The 20,917-nt window shown below is 39.4% G+C and overlaps 1 protein-coding gene across 3 annotated transcripts; it reads left to right on the plus strand.

The window, feature by feature from the left end:
• Nucleotides 1–1,704: 1,704 nt before the first annotated feature.
• On the plus strand, nucleotides 1,705–19,976 carry serpinh1b (serpin peptidase inhibitor, clade H (heat shock protein 47), member 1b). Of its 3 annotated transcripts, none has more exons than XM_061878703.1 (8): nucleotides 1,717–1,842; nucleotides 2,181–2,212; nucleotides 5,067–5,207; nucleotides 5,285–5,477; nucleotides 9,011–9,281; nucleotides 12,794–12,892; nucleotides 12,973–13,205; nucleotides 18,536–19,976. In XM_061878703.1, exons 3-8 carry the CDS (start codon nucleotides 5,086–5,088, stop codon nucleotides 18,836–18,838), a joined length of 1,221 nt encoding a protein of 406 aa, XP_061734687.1. In that variant the 5' UTR covers nucleotides 1,717–1,842; nucleotides 2,181–2,212; nucleotides 5,067–5,085; the 3' UTR covers nucleotides 18,839–19,976. The 3 variants fall into 3 exon arrangements, with proteins under 3 accessions (XP_061734689.1, XP_061734687.1, XP_061734688.1); XM_061878704.1 differs by having other exon boundaries at nucleotides 1,732–1,842; nucleotides 2,181–2,227; XM_061878705.1 differs by lacking the exon at nucleotides 2,181–2,212 and having other exon boundaries at nucleotides 1,705–1,842.
• Nucleotides 19,977–20,917: the final 941 nt, after the last annotated feature.

Raw genomic sequence — 20,917 nt, forward strand, 5'->3', positions numbered from 1 at the left:
ATATATTAATATGTGTTGTCAACTTTGTACTTTTTTTTGTTTATTATTATTGTTTTTATGTCATTGACTGAAATAAATAAATAAATGAAAAAAATATAGGAAATTAAAACACTGAATCAAATCACACTTTGGCGACGATCCAGTTTGAGAATCATTGGTTTAGAATAAGCAATAGCAGGAAACTTACGCCTTTTTAAAAGCCATTTTTACTTGGAAATCCTGCAAAAATGGCAGTTAACAGAAGAATTTGACCCGGAACTCTGCAATGCAACCGTATTGCGCTTTTTACGGCTCTGATACTACTTTTAACTAGTCAATGTTGTCATTTCATTGGGTTTTACGGGCTTTAATACAGTACAGCCCAGAAAAAAGGTGGCTTTTGCAGTCAGTGTGAAAGGGAGTACATGATGGACCCCTTACACCAGTGGTTCTCAACCTTTTTTTAGTGATGTACGCCCTGTGAAATTTTTTTTAATTCATGTACCCACTAATCAGAGCAAAGCATTTTTTGGTAAAAAAACAAAAACAAAAAAAGAGAGATAAAGAAGTAAAATACAGCACTATGTCATCAGTTTCTCATTTATTAAATTGTATAACAGTGCAAAATATTGCTCATTTGTAGTGGTCTTTCTTGAACTATTTGGAAAAAGATATATAATAATAACTAAAAACTCGTTGAAAAATAAACAAGTGATTCAATTATAAATAAAGATTTCTACACATAGAAGTAATCATCAACTTAAAGTGCCCTCTTTGGGGATTGTAATAGAGATCCATCTGGATTCATGAACTTAATTCTAAACATTTCTTCACAAAAAAAGAAATCTTTAACATCAATAGTTATGGAACATGTCCACAAAAAAATCTAGCTTTCAACACTGAATATTGCATTGTTGCATTTCTTTTCACAGTTTATGAACTTACATTCATATTTTGTTGAAGTATTATTCAATAAATATATTTATAAAGGATTTTTTAATTGTTGCTATTTGTAGAATATTTAAAAAATAATCTCACGTACCCCTTGGCATACCTTCAAGTACCCCCAGGGGTACGCGTACCCCCATTTGAGAACCACTGCCTTATATTACCGTTACATAGTTATATAATCCTCCTTGTTGGTTCAAAACTGAGTAACTAAGAATGGTTTTACAACAGAGGTCCTCCATCTTTCTGCCTGCAAACATCTTGCTGTGTTTGACAGACTGTGACGTGGCACTAGTGGGGGAGAGGGAAGGGGGGGGGGGGGGGCTTTTAAATCTTGCATTCAAGTCAAGATTTTCACAACTAAATTTTAAGTCTAGCATTGAAGTTGGCGAAAAGTATTTTCTTTTAATTTCCAGACTTTCAAAGACTGTTCCAAAAAGGGTAAAAACAGTGAGAATGTTAAGAAGTATATGTAAGAAAGCATCAGTATTAAAAATGTTTGTTTGTATTTGTCATGAAGTTATTAAAAAAATATATAAAATGGTCAATTTTTAACATGATGAAACCAAATTAGAGATTGAGTCAGAAAAGTTGCATGAGATTTAAAGTATATAGAATGCAACCTTACACTCCAACTGACCCAGAATCAGTTTAAGTGTGTCCCAGCTGCTTGGGTTGAAGTTAAAAAGCTGAATCCAGACCAGTTGTTGCAAACTAACATCCCTCCCCCCTGTCTGTGGATTCCAAAAGGAGGGGACGTCCCAGTTCCCACCTCCCTTAGGAAGTCTATTTGAACACCCATTCTTACTTCTAGAAACTTCTATCAGCGGCTATAAAGAGCAGCGGCAGCAGAGGAGGGCTCTGCACAATCCACAGGACACCACAGAGAGGAGAAGCACTGCAAATCTGAGCAAGGTAAGGATCAGAAGATAAGACTTAGTGGGGATGTGGAATGCAGGGAAAGTTTGAATAGTGGCTTTGTTAAAGCCTTTTAAAGGCACAGTGGTGCATTTCTCCCTTTTTACTAAATTGGACATGTTTGTCCCCTTAAAGAGGTGGGATAAAACGTTTATTTTCCTTTTAAACTCTTTTATGCTCCGATTTGGCAAGAATGATTTCTTCTGGAAAGGTGCAAGATGTTTTTCTGCAAGTATTTGAAGTCCAAAAGGTGGTGAAGTTGGGGTTCTAGGATGAAGATACGTGTTTCACTGCCTCCTATATGGGCATTACTGCATACGCCTCTTGTCTTTCAGAATGAAAATCACAGACATCAAAAGAGCTGAAGGTATATGTATAAAATGTACGTGGCAAAAAAAAAAAAAGTTCAATGTCATTTTTTACAGTGCCGTATACGTCTCGAGTGAGCGAGATCAGTTGCATTTCCGCCGCTTCCGTGGAAACAAACCATCTTGCACGGATTTATAGACGATATCAAATGTACAACGTTGCATCACGTTGAAAAGGAGAAGAAAAGTCAGGCATCAGATTACATCTGGCACAAAGTAGGCAGCAGCTCAGCCTCAGAGACCCTGCTGACGTGGCAGCCAACATGTCGGCCCTCCTCCTGACCCCACCTCAAGAGCTTCACAGTCCAGCCTTATAACCTCACAATCCATGCCTCATCATTTTGCACACTGAGTACAGGGGATGCAGCAAGAAAGACGTTAAATGGAAATACAGAAAATAGTTTAACACTGCAAAAAGGGTGGGGACAGGGGAGTAAGGGGTCTCCTATTCTTCAGTGCAACCCGATATCAAACTCACACAAGGCTTTAGACTTCGGAAAAGGTACACGATGGTGACTACAAATTGAGGCTGGGGCACTAAATCACTGGTTCTCAAACGTTCTTCAAGTACCATGAATTGATTAACGTGGACCCCGACTTAAACAAGTTGAAAAACTTATTCGGGTGTTACCATTTAGTGGTCAATTGTACGGAATATGTACTGTACTGTGCAATCTACTAATAAAAGTTTCAATCAATCAATCAATCAAAACCATCCATCCATTTTCTTCCGCTTATCCGGGGTGGGGTCACGGGGGCAGCAGCCTAAGCAGGGAAGCCCAGACTTCGCTCTCCCCAGCCCCTTCGTCCAGCTCTTCCCGGGGGATCCCGAGGCGTTCCCAGGCCCGCCGGGAGACGTAGTCTTCCCAACGTGTCCTGGGTCTTCCCCGTAGCCTCCTACCGGTCGGACGTGCCCGAAACACCACCCTAGGGAGGTGCTCGGGTGGCATCCTGACCAGATGCCCGAACCACCTCATCTGGCTCCTCTCGATGTGGAGGAGCAGCGGCTTTACTTCGAGCTCCTCCCGAATGACAGAGCTTCTCACCCTATCTCTAAGGGATAGCCCCGCCACCCGGGGGTGGAAACTCATTTCGGCCAATCAAAACCAACTCAGAAAAAACTTGGCTCCCTAACTACCACCATAATGGCCGAAAATTAAGATGAAGTAGCGTAGTAGACCTAGGTATTAATTAAAAATAAGGCTGAGGTTCCATTTTAGCATTAAATATATTTAATACTTTTGGCTACAGTAACGTTACACACAGTTTGAACAGTAACACTGTGTTTGAATATTTAATTAAGTGATTCTTTGGCGCACTAGATTAAGCTAGTACCACAGTTTGAGGAGCACTGCACTAAATAGAGGGCTGACGAGGATGGGTAAACAACCCCATTAAAGGAAAGTGCACATGTGGCGAAGAAGAGAGCCTTAACCATATAATATATATATATACATATATATATTTTTTTTTTTGTGTCCTGTCCAGCTTCTCAGGCAAATCATATAGTTGATGTAGATGCCCATATCGGCTGTTCAGATTTACTTTACAAAAGAGAAGTGTAGGATACTTCTCTTGTTGCCTTATTTGAATTTGACTTTATTAAATGTATTTATATTATTATTTGGTGCCGCCGGAGGAGGGGATAGAAAGAGAAAAAAAGAAAGACAGAGGGGGAAATTGTGGGGATAAGAGGGAGATTAGACAGAGAGACAAAAATAACAACAGCAAACACAACAGTAACAACAACAACAATAGAACAACACCAGCACATACGATATGTACAAATATGATCGTAAAAGTGATAGCAAACAAGCAGTTAGTGAAATAAATAATAATATAGAAATGACATTGAGCATTTTTACACTACAACTGGAGCAATACAAATACCAAAAGAAAAAGCGCTATTGATCATGAACAATACCATTACACACAGTTTGAACAGTAACACTGTGTTTGAATATTTAATTAAGTGATCCTTTGGCGCACTATATTGAGCCAGTGCCACAGTTTGAGGAGCACTGCACTAAATAAAGGGCTGACGAGGATGGGTAAACAAACCCATTGAAGGAAAGTGCACATGTGGCGAAGAAAAGAGCGTTAACCATATTGTCAGAGTTACTTGTTGACAAACCCTAAAATGCAGAGAAGGAGGCAGGCATGGAGTGAGAAAACATAATTTAATCTTTAACACGAAAACAAAACCAAACAAAGGGTACAACAAATAGCGCGCACGAGGCGTATTACAAACTTGGCTATGGACAAACAAAACTGGAAGCAGGGAAGGAAAGACAGTAAGCTACAAACAGCTACCAAATATAGCTTACCGCAACCTTGCATTGGCACGACACGACAGGTAGCAACGACAATACAATTCAATAATCCAGCAGTCGACTGGAGGACAAAACAGGTTCAAATAGGAGCGGGCTGATTGACACCAGGTGTGGCCAGGTGCTAATCAGCGCTCAGGGAAAAAAACAGGAAACAGACAAAATAAAAGCGCCGACAGGAAACAGACAGGAAAAACTAAAACATGGCCACACTGTCGCGGACAAGCCTGACACATACAGTAGAGAGAGAACCATCATGTAAGCAAAACTGCCCGGAACTGGAAATAAAGACACGTCACTGGAGAATATCCTCTGCAAAAGCGGTTTTAAAATATTTTTCAAACACTGGACTGCATAGTAAGATCTGAGGTGCTGAAGAAAACCCGACAAAGACAAGTGGGGTCAGCAATACACCTAAGATGCGTCCAGCCTGCCGGAAACGAAAGAAGAAGAAGAAGAAGAAGAAGAAGATCATCATTTTGCAGACTAATTAAAAGGGGAGCTGTTGCTTTTGTTTTCGCAGGCTTTAGCAGACAAACAGGATGTGGCTGAGCAACGTGGTAGTCGCGCTTTGCCTGCTGGCCCTGGTGGCCTGTGCAGAGGACAAGAAGCTGAGCAGCCACGCTTCCACACTGGCTGACACCAGCGCCAACCTGGCCTTTAGGTCTGTGACCACGACAAATAATCACACTTCTGCCCCTTTTGCTGTGACTGACTGAACGATCACTTTCCTGATTTCAGCCTCTATCACAACATGGCCAAGGCCAAAGACACCGAGAACATCCTCATCTCGCCCGTGGTGGTGGCCTCCTCGCTGGGCATGGTGGCCCTCGGGGGTAAATCGTCCACCGCCTCGCAGGTCAAGACGTTGCTGCACGCCGACAAACTCAAGGACGAGCATTTGCACGCCGGCCTGTCAGAGCTGCTCTCACAGGTAGAAACATTGTCTCCACCACACTGCAAGAACCGCTGCGGACCCCTACTGTGTTGCCTGTGCTGTTATCACTAAAACACCACATGGTGGCGCTGTTATTGACTTGAAATGTATCTTTAGGTTGTTTGGCCGAATCACCAGCAAATTTGGTACACACATTTTGGGGACCGACAAGCACATGTGTGTCAAATTTGAGCAGGATTGGTTGAAAAACATGGCTGTCATTTCAGCAAAATGTGTAGGACTTAGCAACTAACTGTCCATAAGTCATTGACCATTAGTGCAGTGATGACTAAATGTGTATAGTAGCAGGTCTTACAAAGATTTCAACCTTTAAAACAAGGGTCACCAACGTGGTGCCCGCGGGCACCAGGTAGCCCGTAAGGACCAGTTGAGTAGCCCGCTGGCCTGTTCTAAAAATAGCTCAAATAGCAGCACATACCAGTGAGCTGCCTCTATTTTTTAAATTTTATTTATTTACTAGCAAGCTGGTCTCGCTTTGCTTGACATTTTTAATTCTAAAGGAGACAAAACTCAAATAGAATTGGAAAATCCAAGAAAAATATTTTAAAGACTTGGTCTTCACTTGTTTAAATAAATTCATTTATTTTTTTACGTTGCTTCTTATAACTTTCAGAAAGACAATTTTAGGATTTTTAAACACATATACCTTTTTAACTTTTAAATTCCTTCCTCTTCTTTCCTGACAATTTAAATCAGTTTTCAACTATTTTATTTTTATTTTTTTATTGCAAAGAATAATAAATACATTTTAATTAAATTCTTCATTTTAGCTTCTGTTTTTCGACAAAGAATATTTGCGATATATTTCTCCAAACTTATTATGATTAAAATTCCCCAAAATATTCTGGCAAATCTAGAAAATCTTTACAATCAAATTTAAATCTTATTTCAAAGTCTTTTGAATTTCTTTAAAAATTGTTGTTCTGGAAAATGTAGAAGAAATAATGATTTGTCTTTGTTAGAAATATAGCTTGGTCCAATTTGTTATATATTCTAAAAAAAATGCAGATTGGATTTTAACCTATGTCATCAACATTTCTAAAATGTATTTTAATCAGGAAAAAAATACTAATGATGTTCCATAAATTATTTTTTAATTTTTTTCAAAAAGATTCGAATTAGATATTTTTTCTCCTTTTTTTGGTTGAATTTTGAATTTTAAAGAGTCGAAATTGAAGATAAACTATGTTTCAAAATTAAATTTTCATTTTTTTCCTGTTTTTTCCTCTTTTAAACCGTTCAATTAAGTGTTTTTTTCATCATTTATTCCCGACAAAAAACCTTCCGTAAAAGAAAAAAAATGTACGATGGAATGACAGACAGAAATACCCATTTTTATTTATATATATATATATATATATATATATATATATATATATATATATATATATATATATATATATATATATATATATATATATATATATATATATATATATATATATATATCGATTTATTTATTAAAGTTGGCTATTTCTGGCAATTTATTTAAGTGTGTATCAAACTGGTAGCCCTTCGCATTAATCAGTACCCAAGAATTAGCTCTTGGTTTCAAAAAGGTTGGTGACCCTTGCTTTAAAATGTCTGTGCTCTAAACCAACACTGCTTTTTAGATTGTCAGGGATTGAGGTTTACTAACGTACACGTCACCCGACCCCACAGGCTGGCCCCCATTACATGCCACTGTTATTTTTACAGCTACATTCTGGCCACTCAACTGCCAGTTTTTCAACATAATTATTATAAAAAAGAAGTACAACTGTTATTTTTACGGTAAAACTATGGCAAATGAGCTGTTTTTTCTTTAACGTAAATCTATGATCGTTTTTACTGTGGGTTACTGTAAATGGGAAAAAAAAGTACCATTGTTATTTTTATGGTAAAACTCTGGCGACTAAGCTGCCAATATTTGCTATGAAATTTTCAGTAGTTTTTACAGTGCATTACTGTAACTGGAAAAAAGGCAACACGGTTATATTTACGGTAAAGTTCTGGCAACTGAACTTCCAGTTTTTTTTACTGTACTTTTTTGTTAGAGTGCATTTATCTGAATTAAGAAAATACATAATTGTTTTTTTCACGATGAAATTCTGGCAACCGGACTGCCATTTTTTTTCAATCGTAACATTTATGGTTGTTGATTTCAGAGTGCATTGCTGTAAATGTAAAAAAAAAAACGTCACACTGTTATTTTTACAGTAAAATTCTGGTGACTGAGCTGCAAGTTTTTTTTTTGTACCGCATAAACTACTGTTGTTTTTATTCAGCACATTACTTTAAATTGGTAAAAAAAAAAAAAAAGCTACTATTGTTATTTTTACTGTAAAATTCTGGCGACAGAACTGAACTTCTTTTTTACTGTAAAATCTACTTCTTTTTTTTTTACATCGCAATAATATAAATGAACAAAGGTACAATCGTTATTAAAACAGTAATAATATAATTGAACAAAGGTACAACTGTCATTAAAAATAGTATTAATATAAATGAACAAAGGTACAACTGTTATTTTTGTAGTAAAACTCTTGCGACCGAGCTGACAGGTTTTTTTTCAATGTAAAATCTATAGTCGTTGTTTTTTTTTAGAGTGCATTACTGTAAATGGTAAAGAAAAGGTACCAGTGTTATTTTTATAGTAGACTTGTGGCCAATGAACTGCCAATGTTTTGTTTTTTTTTACCATAAAATCAACTGTTTCTTTTTTTTGTGTGTAAGTTTTGTGACTGAGCTGCCACAATTTTTTTTTTTTTTTTTACCATAAAATCCATCCATCCATCCATTTTCTACCGCTTATTCCCTTTTGGGGTCGCGGGGGGCGCTGGCGCCTATCTCAGCTACAATCGGGCGGAAGGCGGGGTACACCCTGGACAAGTCGCCACCTCATCGCAGGGCCAACACAGATAGACAGACAACATTCACACTCACATTCACACACTAGGGCCAATTTAGTGTTGCCAATCAACCTATCCCCAGGTGCATGTCTTTGGAAGTGGGAGGAAGCCGGAGTACCTGGAGGGAACCCACGCATTCACGGGGAGAACATGCAAACTCCACACAGAAAGATCCCGAGCCTGGATTTGAACCCAGGACTGCAGGAACTTCGTATTGTGAGGCAGACGCACTAACCCCTCTGCCACCGTGAAGCCCACCATAAAATCTCTGATAATTATTTTTTTTACAGCACATTAGTATAAATTAAAACGGTAGAACATGGATGGCTGGATGAGAAAAAGATACAACTTTAATTTTTACCAGCAAAACCGTGGGAAATGAACTGCCAGTCTTTTTTTCTACAGTGCATTAGTGTGAGTTGAAAAATTATATAATTGTTATTTTTTACGGTAATATTCTGGCCAGTTTTCTACCATAAAACATACTGACATTTTTTTATTGTGCACAAATGTTAAAATATATATAGGCTCTCATATTATGGTAAATTGTGAATATTGATGTAGTACCTAGCTTTCTATTGATCTGATGAATAACGCAACACATCTTCCTGTTTGCAGGTGAGCGATGCCAAAACGCGCAACACCACCTGGAAGATCAACAACCGCCTGTACGGGCCCAGCTCGGTGGTCTTCACTGACGACTTTGTGAAGACTAGCAAGAAGCACTACAACTACGACCACTCCAAGATCAACTTCCGGGACAAGAAGAGCGCGGTCAACTCCATCAACGATTGGGCGGCCAAGTCCACCGATGGCAAGCTGCCAGAGGTCACCAAAGACGTGCAGAACGCCGACGGGGCTGTGATCGTCAACGCTATGTTCTTCAAACGTAAGCAGAAATTATTTCGTCATGAACCAACCAGGTGATACGACAAATAACAATAATTAATTATGAACAAAATATTATATAGGCCATGAAATTGTTTGCTTTTTCACTCAAACCTAAGATAGCATAGCTGCTAAGCTAAACAATCTGATGTTTTTTGCTATATTGGCGCCCTGGGTGAGACCCTCTTTATATGTGAACATATGTTGAAACCTAGCACATATTATAGCCAATGTTCCCTCCCATTTTTCATGTGTGAGCAAACGCACACATTCCCATATCATTTAGTGCAGGGGTGTCCAAAGTGCGGCCCGGGGGCCATTTGTGGCCCGCAGCTAATCGTTTACCGGCCCGCCACACATTCTGCAAAAATTGCAAAATTGATAGTATTGCAAAAATAAAAAATAAAACATTTAAAAAAAGTGGAATGAGGTGAAGTGAATTATATAGCGCTTTTTCTCTAGTGACTCAAAGCGCTTTACAGAGTGAAACCCAATATCTAAATTACATTCAAACCAGTGTGGGTGGCACTGGGAGCAGGTGGGTAAAGTGTCTTGCCCAAGGACACAACGGCAGTGACCAGGATGGCGGAAGCGGGAATTGAACCTGCAACCCTCAAGTTGCTGGCACGGCCACTCTACCAACCGAGCTAAACCGGTGAAATCTAATGAGAAAAAGTGGCAATGTTGACACAAAGCTGCCATGCAGGCAGCTTTTTTTCCCCCTTTTGTCTTTGTTTTCTTTTTTTTTCCATTGCTCAAAAAAATATAAAAAAAGGACAAAAAAATCTCTGTTATAATGAATTATTACAAAAAAATTATCACTTTAAAATGTTTTATGTGGAAAAAATATTGCATATGTTGTGTGGTTGCCATATAAAAACATCAAAGTTTTGACAAAAGAGCATAAAACAAACAAAATAATAGTTCCAACTTAAAATCGACAGATATATCGGAAGTTGATCTTGAAATTTAAGTGTTAAAAGTAAAAAAAACCTAATAAAAATGCATCACTTTATGAGTGGGGAACCTTTCGGATCTCAAATATATTTAGTAGGATTTTATTTTTCACTGTGATTACTCAAAAATATTAAATAATTAAAATCAATGGTGTCCTGCATTATTGATCTTTGAGGGCTTTAATTGATAAATAAAGGAACTCTCCTGAAGGAATCAATAAAGTACTATCTATCTATCTATCTATCTATCTAAATACTGCATATTTCAGTTTTACTATAAAAAACATAGTTGTCTTTGACAGAAAAGGCATGAAACCTTATTTGTTTTACTTTTTATCAACATCAAGTTGATATAGAGATTTACTGTAAGCATTAAATAAAAACAATAATAATAATTTGACTTATTTTTAATATTTTAGTGACTGAGACCCTCTATGCTCTCCAGGAGACTTAAGGATAAAAAAAAAAAATCCATATATCTTGTTATGGTTTGAAAATGAAAAATATCAAAATGGCTTAAATTTTTCTGTTTGCGGCCCTCTGTGGAAAAAGTTTGGACACCCCTGATTTAGTGGAAGTCATGTGAGCAAATTAAACGTACACACTGTGGCCATACCAGCATCGCACCTGTCCTAAACCTGACTCAAGTTGAGTGTTTTATTAAAATAACAAAGCAATCTTGTTTTTCATGAGCTATGTACTAGAATTGTATGTCTGAATCGTATTTAGGAAATTATTTGTACCCCTTTATAGAGATCGCATTTTGTTCCCCTTAAATCATTCTCATGTTGCACAATGAGATGTAAGCATGGGATAAAATGCACATTCCCGTAACTTTCTGTCTGTAAAATGTATATGTTTATCAGCATTTCTGTAATCTAGTAACAGCCTTTCATGAATAATATCCATAAATTAACATGCTTACTAAATGGCAGTAGAATAAGCACACATCTGATTGAGGAGTCATAGTGTAATGACCTGGCATTTACACTTTGTGTGGTGTTGGAGTTGTCTGACTTTTTGTGTGGCCATAAACGCATCAGTGGCTAAGTGCCATGAGGTCTTGTATTGGCGCAGGTGACAGAGAGCAGGTGGCTGCTGTTGGTATGACAGATGACAAAGAGTTGGTTGAAGCCTGGTTCATATGGCAGAAAATGACCAGATTTTCTCGATCGACGTTTTTTATAGATGTTTTTGGTGTGGTTACGGCCGACAAAAAACTGTTTTACTCTTTCAAGCGTCTCGACAGACATAATATTTCAACAGTGTTGACATTGTTTTATCTGTGAGTTCTGCTTTTTGTCACCTGTCATTCGGAGTTGCATCGCAAAATCCTACAGAACAAATAGTCGTGTTTATTGTGTTGAGAGTTTGGATTAGATTTTATTTTACCGTGTGCAGAGGAAGTGTGAGCAGTGCGCTCCTTAGAGGGTATGCTTATCTGAGGTTGGGTCGCGGGGGCAGCAGCCTAAGCAGGGAAGCCCAGACTTCCCTCTCCCCAGCCACTTTGTCTAGCTCTTCCCGGGGGATTCCGAGGCGTTCCCAGCCCAGCCGGGAGACATAGTCTTCCCAACGTGTCCTGGGTCTTCCCCGTGGCCTCCTACCGGTTGGACCTGCCCGAAACACGTCCCTAGGGAGGCGTTCGGGTTGCATCCTGACCAGATTCCTGAACCACCTCATCTGGCTCCATTCGATGTGGAGGAGCACCGGCTTTACTTTGAGCTCCCCCCGGATGGCAGAGCTTCTCACCCTATCTCTAAGGGAGATCCCCGCTCATTTCCGCTGCTTGAACCCGTATACTTGTCCTTTCGGTCATAACCCAAGGATCATGATCATAGGTGAGGATGGGAACGTAGATGGACCGGTAAATTGAGAGCTTTGCCTTCCGGCTCAGCTCCTTCTTCACCACAACGAATCGATACAGTGTCCGCATTACTGAATACGCCGCACCGACCCACCCGTCGATCTCACGATCCACTCTTCCCTCACTCGTGAACAAGACCCCGAGGTACTTGAACTCCTCCACTTGGGCCAGGGTCTCCTCCCCAACCCGGAGATGGCACTCCACCCTTTTCCGGGCGAGAACCATGAACTCGGACTCCCATCCCAGTCGCTTCACACTCTGCTGCGAACCTATCCAGTGGGAGCTGAAGATCCTGGCCAGATGAAGCCATCAGGACCACATCATCTGCAAAAAGCAGAGACCTAATCCTGCAGCCACCAAACCGGAACCCCTCAACGCCTTGACTGCGCCTAGATATTCTGTCTATAAAAGTTATGAACAGAATCGGTGAGAAAGGGCAGCCTCCCTGGAAACGGGTCCGACTTACCGCCGGCAATGCGGACCAAGCTCTGACACTGATCATACAGGGAGCGGACCGCCACAATCAGACAGTCCAATACCCCATACTCTCTGAGCACTGCCTACAGGACTTCCCGAGGGACACGGTCGAATGCCTTTTAATGCATAGTAAAACTAAATTTGATTCACATAAAGTAAAACTAACTTTATGTAAAACTTTTTGTAAAAATAAGTGTCATGTGTTACCTCCTAAAGCTCACTGGGATGAAAAATTCCATGAACAAATGGTGGACAACCGTGGCTTCCTGGTGACCCGCTCTTTCACGGTCAGCATTCCCATGATGCACCGCACAGGTACGCTTCCTATCCTTATCTTTGTCTGGTCCGTGCACGTTATAGACGAGGCGCCTGACGCACTGTGCCGCCCCCATCAGGCCTGTACGACTTCTACGAGGACAAGGAGAACAATCTGTACGTGCTGGACATGCCTCTGGGCAAGAAGCAGGCCTCCATGATCCTCATCATGCCCTACCACCTGGAGCCCCTGGAGCGCCTGGAAAAGCTGCTGACCAGGCAGCAGGTGGACACTTGGATTAGCAAGATGGAGAACAGGGCCGTGGCCATCTCGCTGCCCAAGGTCTCTGTGGAAGTCAGCCACAACCTGCAGGTGAGGCCGGGGAATCAAAACTTTTAAAATACAGTAGTCTGAAGTGTGTTAGCCACAAGCTATCCTTGATGCTGCAATTGTGTGTCTGTAGATTTAACGCAAATTACTTTGTTTTTGACTCCGACTTTACAAACAGTGGGGCAAAAAAGTATTTAGTCAGCCACCGATTGTGCAAGTTCTCCCACTTCAAATGATGACAGAGGTCTGTAATTTTCATCATAGGTACACTTCAACTGTCAGAGACAGAATGTGAAAAAAAAATCCAGGAATTCACATTGTAGGAATTTTAAAGAATTTATTTGTAAATTATGGTGGAAAATAAGTATTTGGTCAACCATTCAAAGCTCTCACTGGTGGAAGGAGGTTTTGGCTCAAAATCTCACGATACATGGCCCCATTCATTCTTTCCTTAACACGGATCAATCGTCCTGTCCCCTTAGCAGAAAAACAGCCCCAAAGCTTGATGTTTCCACCCCCATGCTTCACAGTAGGTATGGTGTTCTTGGGATGCAACTCAGTATTCTTCTTCCTCCAAACACGACGAGTTGAGTTTATACCAAAATGGATACATGGATGATACAGCAGAGGATTGGGAGAATGTCATGTGGTCAAATGAAACCAAAATAGAACTTTTTGGTATAAACTCAACTTGTGGTGTTTGGAGGAAGAAGAATACTGAGTTGCATCCCAAGAACACCAGACCTACTGTGAAGCATGGGGGTGGAAACATCCTGCTTTGGGGCTGTTTTTCTGCTAAGGGGACAGGACGATTGATCCGTGTTAAGGAAAGAATGAATGGGGCCATGTATCGTGAGATTTTGAGCCAAATCCTCCTTCCATCAGTGAGAGCTTTGAATGGTTGACCAAATACTTATTTTCCACCATAATTTACAAATAAATTATTTAAAATTCCTACAATGTGAACTCCTGCATTTTTGTATCACATTCTGTCTCTCACAGTTGAAGTGTACCTATGATGAAAATTATAGACCTCTGTCATCATTTTAAGTGGGAGAACTTGCACAATCGGAGGCTGAATAAATACTTTTTTGCCCCACTGTATACACTGTAACTGTCACATAACAGTACGGACGCTAGTGTTTGGTTAGCAACACGAGCACAGTGCAAACATAGCACTCACAACAACGTCATGCTAAGTTAGCCTGTTTGCTGAAAAAAATACAAAAGGTTCAAACTTACAGTTGGCAGGGTCCAGCCTTTTTTTTTTTTAAAGATGTTAGCGAAGCCTGCTTCTTTTTTCACTGTGGTCTTCTGTGAAGTGGTGGGTGGCCTTACCCCGCTTGAGTCGTTTTCTCGTGACTTCATGAAAACCTGGAACTCGAAAAGCAAGCTTTCAGTGAAAAGTGATGCAAAAAGCGAGAGAGATGTTAGATTTTACTCATATTTGGTGCTCTAGGGCAGTGGTTCTCAAACTTTTTTCAGTGATGTGAACATTGTGAACATTTCTTTAATTCAAGTACCCCCTAATCAGAGCAAAGCATTTTTGGTTGAAAAAAAAAGAGATAAAGAAGTAAAATACAGCACTATGTCATCAGTTTCTGATTTATTAAATTGTATAAGCGTGCAAAATATTGCTCATTTTTAGTGGTCTTTCTTGAACTATTTGGAAAAAAATATATAAAAATTACTAAAAACCTGTTGAAAAATAAACAAGTGATTCAATTATAAATAAAGATTTCTACACATAGAAGTAATCATCAACTTAAAGTGCCCTCTTTGGTGATTGTAATAGAGATCCATCTGGATTCATGAACTTAATTCTAAACATTTCTTCACAAAAAAAGAAATCTTTAACATCAATATTTATGGAACATGTCCACAAAAAAATCTAGCTGTCAACACTGAATATTGCATTGTTGTATTTTTGTTCACAGTTTATGAACTTACATTAATATTTTGTTGAAGTATTATTCAATAAATATATTTCTAAAGGATTTTTGAATTGTTGCTACTTTTAGAATATTTAAAAAAAAATCTCACGTACCCCTTGGCATACCTTCAAGTACCCCCAGGGGTACTTAGAACCACTGCTCTAGGGCAGTGTTTTTCAACCACTGTGCCGCGGCTGTGGGATACAGTCTAGTGTGCCGTGCGAGATTATCTAATTTCAACTATTTGGGTTAAAAATATTTCCTGCAAACTAGTAATATTAGTCGGCAAATTATGTGTTGTTGTTTAGTGTCGGTGCTGTCTAGAGCTCGGCAGAGTAACCTTGTAATACACTTCCATATCAGTAAGTGGCTAATTGCTTTGTAGATGTTGGAAACAGCGGGAGGTAGCGTACAGGTAAAAAGGTGCCTGATGCTCAAACCAAAAATAAACAGAAGGTGATTGCCACTAAGAAAATGCATTGACGTTTAGGGATGGCTATGCAGAAAGAAACTCAAACTAAACTGGCTACAAAGTAAACAAAAACAAAATGCTGGACGACAGCAAAGACTTACTGAGGAGCAAAGACGGCGTCCACAATGTACAGTACATCCAAACATGACATGACAATCAACAATGTCCCCATAAAGTAGGATAAAAACAACTGAAATATTCTTGAAAAAGCCACCAAAATAGGAGCGCAGGACAAGAACTAAAACACTACACACAGGAAAATAGCCAAAAACTCAAAATAAGTAATGGCGTGACCTACTTTGAGACAAGCGCTATAGTGATGCATGCTTGGTTATGCTTTAAAGTCATATTCAACAATTGTGACAACGTCAACTTAGTTTTGTTTTTTAATGATTTCTGCTAGTGGTGTGCCTTGGCTCAAAAAAGGTTGAAAAACACTGCTCTAGGGACACATCACTGTTAAAAAGTCACATTTGATTATCGGGCATCTTTAAAGTGGGAAGAGCAATGTATAATAAAACTACAACGTAAAATGGCTCACTCTTTGGTGTATGGGAGATGTATGGTGATTACAGAGCATTACTGACACCTAGTGGCGCTTTATAGGCACAGCTGGAATTAAGTGAAACTAAGAAAATAGCTTTTTCGGTTTGTGATTCATATTATAATCCTTCTTGGTCTAGTGGTGCGTTCCATTTACCTCGGAAATTGGGAGTCGTAGCTGGGAATTACGTCACAGCCAAGTTGTGAGCGTTCCAGTTACGAGGTCGCAAATCCAGATGGCCACATCCACCGAAGCTATTTTTGCGCTTGCCTTGCCTTGGATATAAACAACTTACGGGAAAATATGGAGTCTTTCTGCAACTTTCAATTACGGTGGATGAAGAGGAAACATAGACACTATTGCTAGCGATGTAAAAGATGTATATGACATGCATAATATTTAGTTAACACTACAGTAAAGTTACCATGTATTAACGTCTAACAATTCATCGTAACTTGCTGATTTAGTGCCTTAAAACTAATCAGAAGTGCTAATAATGGAAGCATTGTTTACATTCAGAGCTGGCATCTTTTAAGCCAACTCGGGTGGTGAGAAGGCTCCAACATTCCGACTAGGAAATCAGATCTTGAGGGGCGTTCCAATTAAATTTCCCACTTCCAAGTATAAATGGAATGCACCATTATATACTGTACAGCGGGACTAGGAAATTAATTTGACCTGGCGGCCACATTTAGGGAAAAAAATGTACATATATATATATATATATATATATATATATATATATATATATACATATATGTAAATATGCAGATATATATAAATATACACACGCACACACACACACATATACTGTATAAGCTGTGACAATCTGCTGTACAATATGTGTGTGTTTGGGTCCTATTTTTAGGTACACTAATCCAAAACCTCACAATAATGTCTGATTGAAAGCTAAAAACGTTATGACAGACCGCCTTAAAAAAACGGAATGGAATTAAGAAATGTTCTACTGAATGAGACACCCAGAATGTACATGAATATAAAGAATGTGGGATTTACAATATTAACTGTGAAGGATAAAACACTGAATATTAACAACATATGAACATCACACCCACTCTCCATCCCCATATTTTACAATCAAGCGAAACACAACACAAAGTGCGAAGGGTAAAAAACAAACCAAAACCCTACAATCTGACATAATATCACTTTTCTTATAGAACTTTGTTGTAAAAATCTCCTTCCGCGTCTGTCCCTGGCAAGACCTCCGATTTCGGGAGGTGGGGGGGGCGTGGTTAAGAGGTGAGGAGTATATTTACCGCTAGATTCATAGATTCACCAAGTCAAGTATTTCATATATATATATATATATATATATATATATATATATATATATATATAAAAGAAATACTTGATTTTCAGTGAATCCAATATATATATATTTTTATTTTTTATTTTTATTTTATATACATATATATATATATATATATATATATATATATATATATATAAAATAAATACTTGAATTTCAGTGTTCATTTATTTACACATTTACACACACATAACACCCATCTACTCATTGTTGAGTTGAGGGTTGAATATTCCATCCTTGTTTTTCTAACCATATGCATGTACACTAGATGGCAGTATTGGCCTGTTTAAGAGCGTCACAACACATTGCTGTTTGGCAGACAAACTGCTTTAAGTAAACGAATTCGGACTGTTGCTGTTGTGTGTTGTTTTACCACGCTGGGAGGACGATAATGAAACTGCCCAACAATAAACCCACATAAGAAACCAAGAACTCGCCCTCTATCATTCTACAGTTATAACGTCATAGGGCAGACATGCTCTTTGTACATGTTACTCAGGTCCGCATTGAGCTGGAGGGGGCCTGGCTTACAGCTTCGCCTGAATTTCGGGATATTTTCGGGAGAAAATTTGTCCCTGGAGGTTTCCGGGAGAGGCGCTAAATTTCGTGAGTCTCCCGGAAAATCCGGGAGGGCTGGCAAGTATGGTCCCTGGCACCCACATTTCAGGCTCTGTGGAAACGCTCCACACCCACATTGCTTGGTGCCTCTCTTAGCTGCTGTGACTTACATTACCATAGTAACTAATTAGATTACTGTATCAACTAATTAGATCACCATTGTAACTAGTATATAATTCAAAAGCGCAGATTCTAACCAATTCTAACCATTCTAACCAATTATTTGTATAGTTGAAGACTTACGGTCATTAGAAAACATGACTGCACATCATAATAGCAGCTACACTTTCCATCTTAAAGATCTAAAAAAAATTATTTGGGAATGTCCGGCGAGCCGGATTGAAAATCTTAACGGGCCGCATGTGGCCTCCGGGACTTCATTTGCCCAGGTCTGCTGTACAGCCAAGTGCATCCTAATGAGTTCCTTTTCCAGGTTTATGGCCATAATCACTCTTTTTCCCACTATTGTAGAAACATCTGGCCGAGCTCGGCCTGACGGAGGCGGTGGACAAAGCCAAGGCCGACCTGTCCAACATCTCTGGTAAGAAAGACCTGTACCTCTCCAACGTCTTCCACGCCTCTGCCCTGGAGCTCAACACCGAAGGCAACCCGTTCGACACCAACATCTTCGGCAGCGGGCGCCTGAAGGACCCAAAGCTTTTCTACGTGGACCACCCTTTCATTTTCCTGGTGAAGGACCACAAGACCAACTCTGTCCTGTACCTGGGCAGAGTGGTTCGGCCCAAGGGGGACAAGATGCGCGATGAGCTATAATGTTAACTTTTAACTACTTCGGGTTTTTTTTTAGAGCATTACCTCAGGAACACATTCCTTGAAGGCAAACTGTGGATTTGATAACTGAACTTATTCCTCGTAAAGTTCCCCTTGGATTGAATGCTGAAATAACTCTTAGCATGCTAATTGTTTTAGGTAATTTAGCAGCCGTTTACCCCAGAGTATCCTAGAGTCATATAACAAAAGTTAAAGTACCACTGATAGTCACACACACATACACACACTAGGTGTTGAGAATTTACTCTCTGCGTTTGACCTATCCCCTTGTTCCACCCCCTGGGAGGTGAGGAGAGCAGTGAGCAGCAGAGGTGGCCGCGCTCGGGAATAATTTTTTGTGATTTAACCCTCAATCCCAACCCTTGATGCTGAGTGCCAAGCAGGGAGGTAATGGGTCCCATTTTTATAGTCCTTGGTATGACTCGGCCGGGGATTGAACTCACAACCTACCGATCTCAGGGCGCTGTAACCTTAAGGCCACTGAGAAGGTATAACTGGGTATGTGACGCATGCTAATTATTAGCATGCTCATTTTTTAAGGTAATTTTGCAACAGTTTACACCAGAGTCATATAACTGGGTATGTGACACATGCTAATTGTTAGCATGCTAGCATGCTAATGTTAACAGGCTAAATTTTTTAGCAAATTTTGCAACAGTTTACCCCAGAGTCATATACTTTGGTATGTGACATTTGCAAACTGTTAGCATGCCAACTTTTTTAGCTCATTTCACAACCGTTTACCCCAGAGTCCTATACCTTGGTATGAGACACATGCTAAGTGTAGTTATGCCAATGTTAAGCCAGTTAGTTAGTTTGACTCACATGTGTCCTTCCGGATTTTTTGTATTAAGTATGACATTCCAACATTTTACTGTCGGTATAGGCCAGGCTACCCTTTAATGTTTAAAAACGAGTAGATCTCTGCAGAGGCTTGTTTGACTTCTAAATCCACTCCTTATTTGTCTTTCTGCCTGCACTGAATTGTACCAAATTCAACTTGCTGAGGAAACGTAGTTTAATTTGTGCTGACCCACAAAAAATTGCTGTTGGAATTGTGTGATTAAGAACAAAAATGTCATCCTTTTTTTTTAAATAAAAAGTGGAAAAAAAAAAAAAACCTGGATTGTTTTTGGTGTGAGAAACCAAAATAGAGATGATAATCTTTCCAGTCGGCTGGAGGTCAAAGGGCGTCCCCGAGTTTGGGATGAGATGAGCAGGGCTTATCTGCCGCAGTCAACGATTTAAAGAATGTCAGGCTTGACTTGTTGGACTTGCCTGCTAGACTAAATAAAAGTCTTTGTTGGGTTAGCCCACACAAAGGAGTGTAGGGGCTTCATGGTGAGCAGGAAGGGACTCTTCAAAAGGCTGATAAAAAGGTTTGGTCATACAAGTCTAATGTGCAACATGAGCACCCTCCTGTGGTAGAAAGAACTAACTGATTTGATGTGAAGTGAATTACAAACTATATTTATATAGCGCTTTTTTCTACTGACTCAAAGCACCTTTACATAGTGTATATAGCGCCTTTCTCTAATGACTCTAAGCAATTTTACATAGTGTCTATAGCGCTTTTCTCTAGTGACTCAAAGCACTTTTACATCAATCAATCAATGTTTATTTGTATAGCCCTAAATCACAAATGTCTCAAAGGACTGTACAAACCATTACGAATACAACATCCTCGGAAGAAACCACATTAGTGCATATAGCGCTTTTTTCTAGTGACTCAAAGCACTTTTACATAGTGTATATAGCGCTTTTCTCTAGTGACTCAAAGCACTTTTACAGTGTATATAACGCTTTTCTCTAGTGACTCAAAGCACTTTTACATAGTGTATATAGCGCTTTTCTCTAGTGACTCTAAGCACTTTTACATAGTGTGTATAGCGCTTTTCTCTAGTGACTCAAAGCACTTTTACAGTGTATATAACGCTTTTCTCTAATGACTCAAAGCACTTTTACATAGTGCATATAGCGTTTTTTCTAGTGACTCTAAGCACTTTTACATAGTGTATATAGCGCTTTTCTCTAGTGACTCCAAGCACTTTTGCATAGTGT

The sequence above is a fragment of the Nerophis ophidion genome, linkage group LG18, assembly GCF_033978795.1.
Source record: "Nerophis ophidion isolate RoL-2023_Sa linkage group LG18, RoL_Noph_v1.0, whole genome shotgun sequence".
NCBI classification, from domain to species: domain Eukaryota; kingdom Metazoa; phylum Chordata; class Actinopteri; order Syngnathiformes; family Syngnathidae; genus Nerophis; species Nerophis ophidion.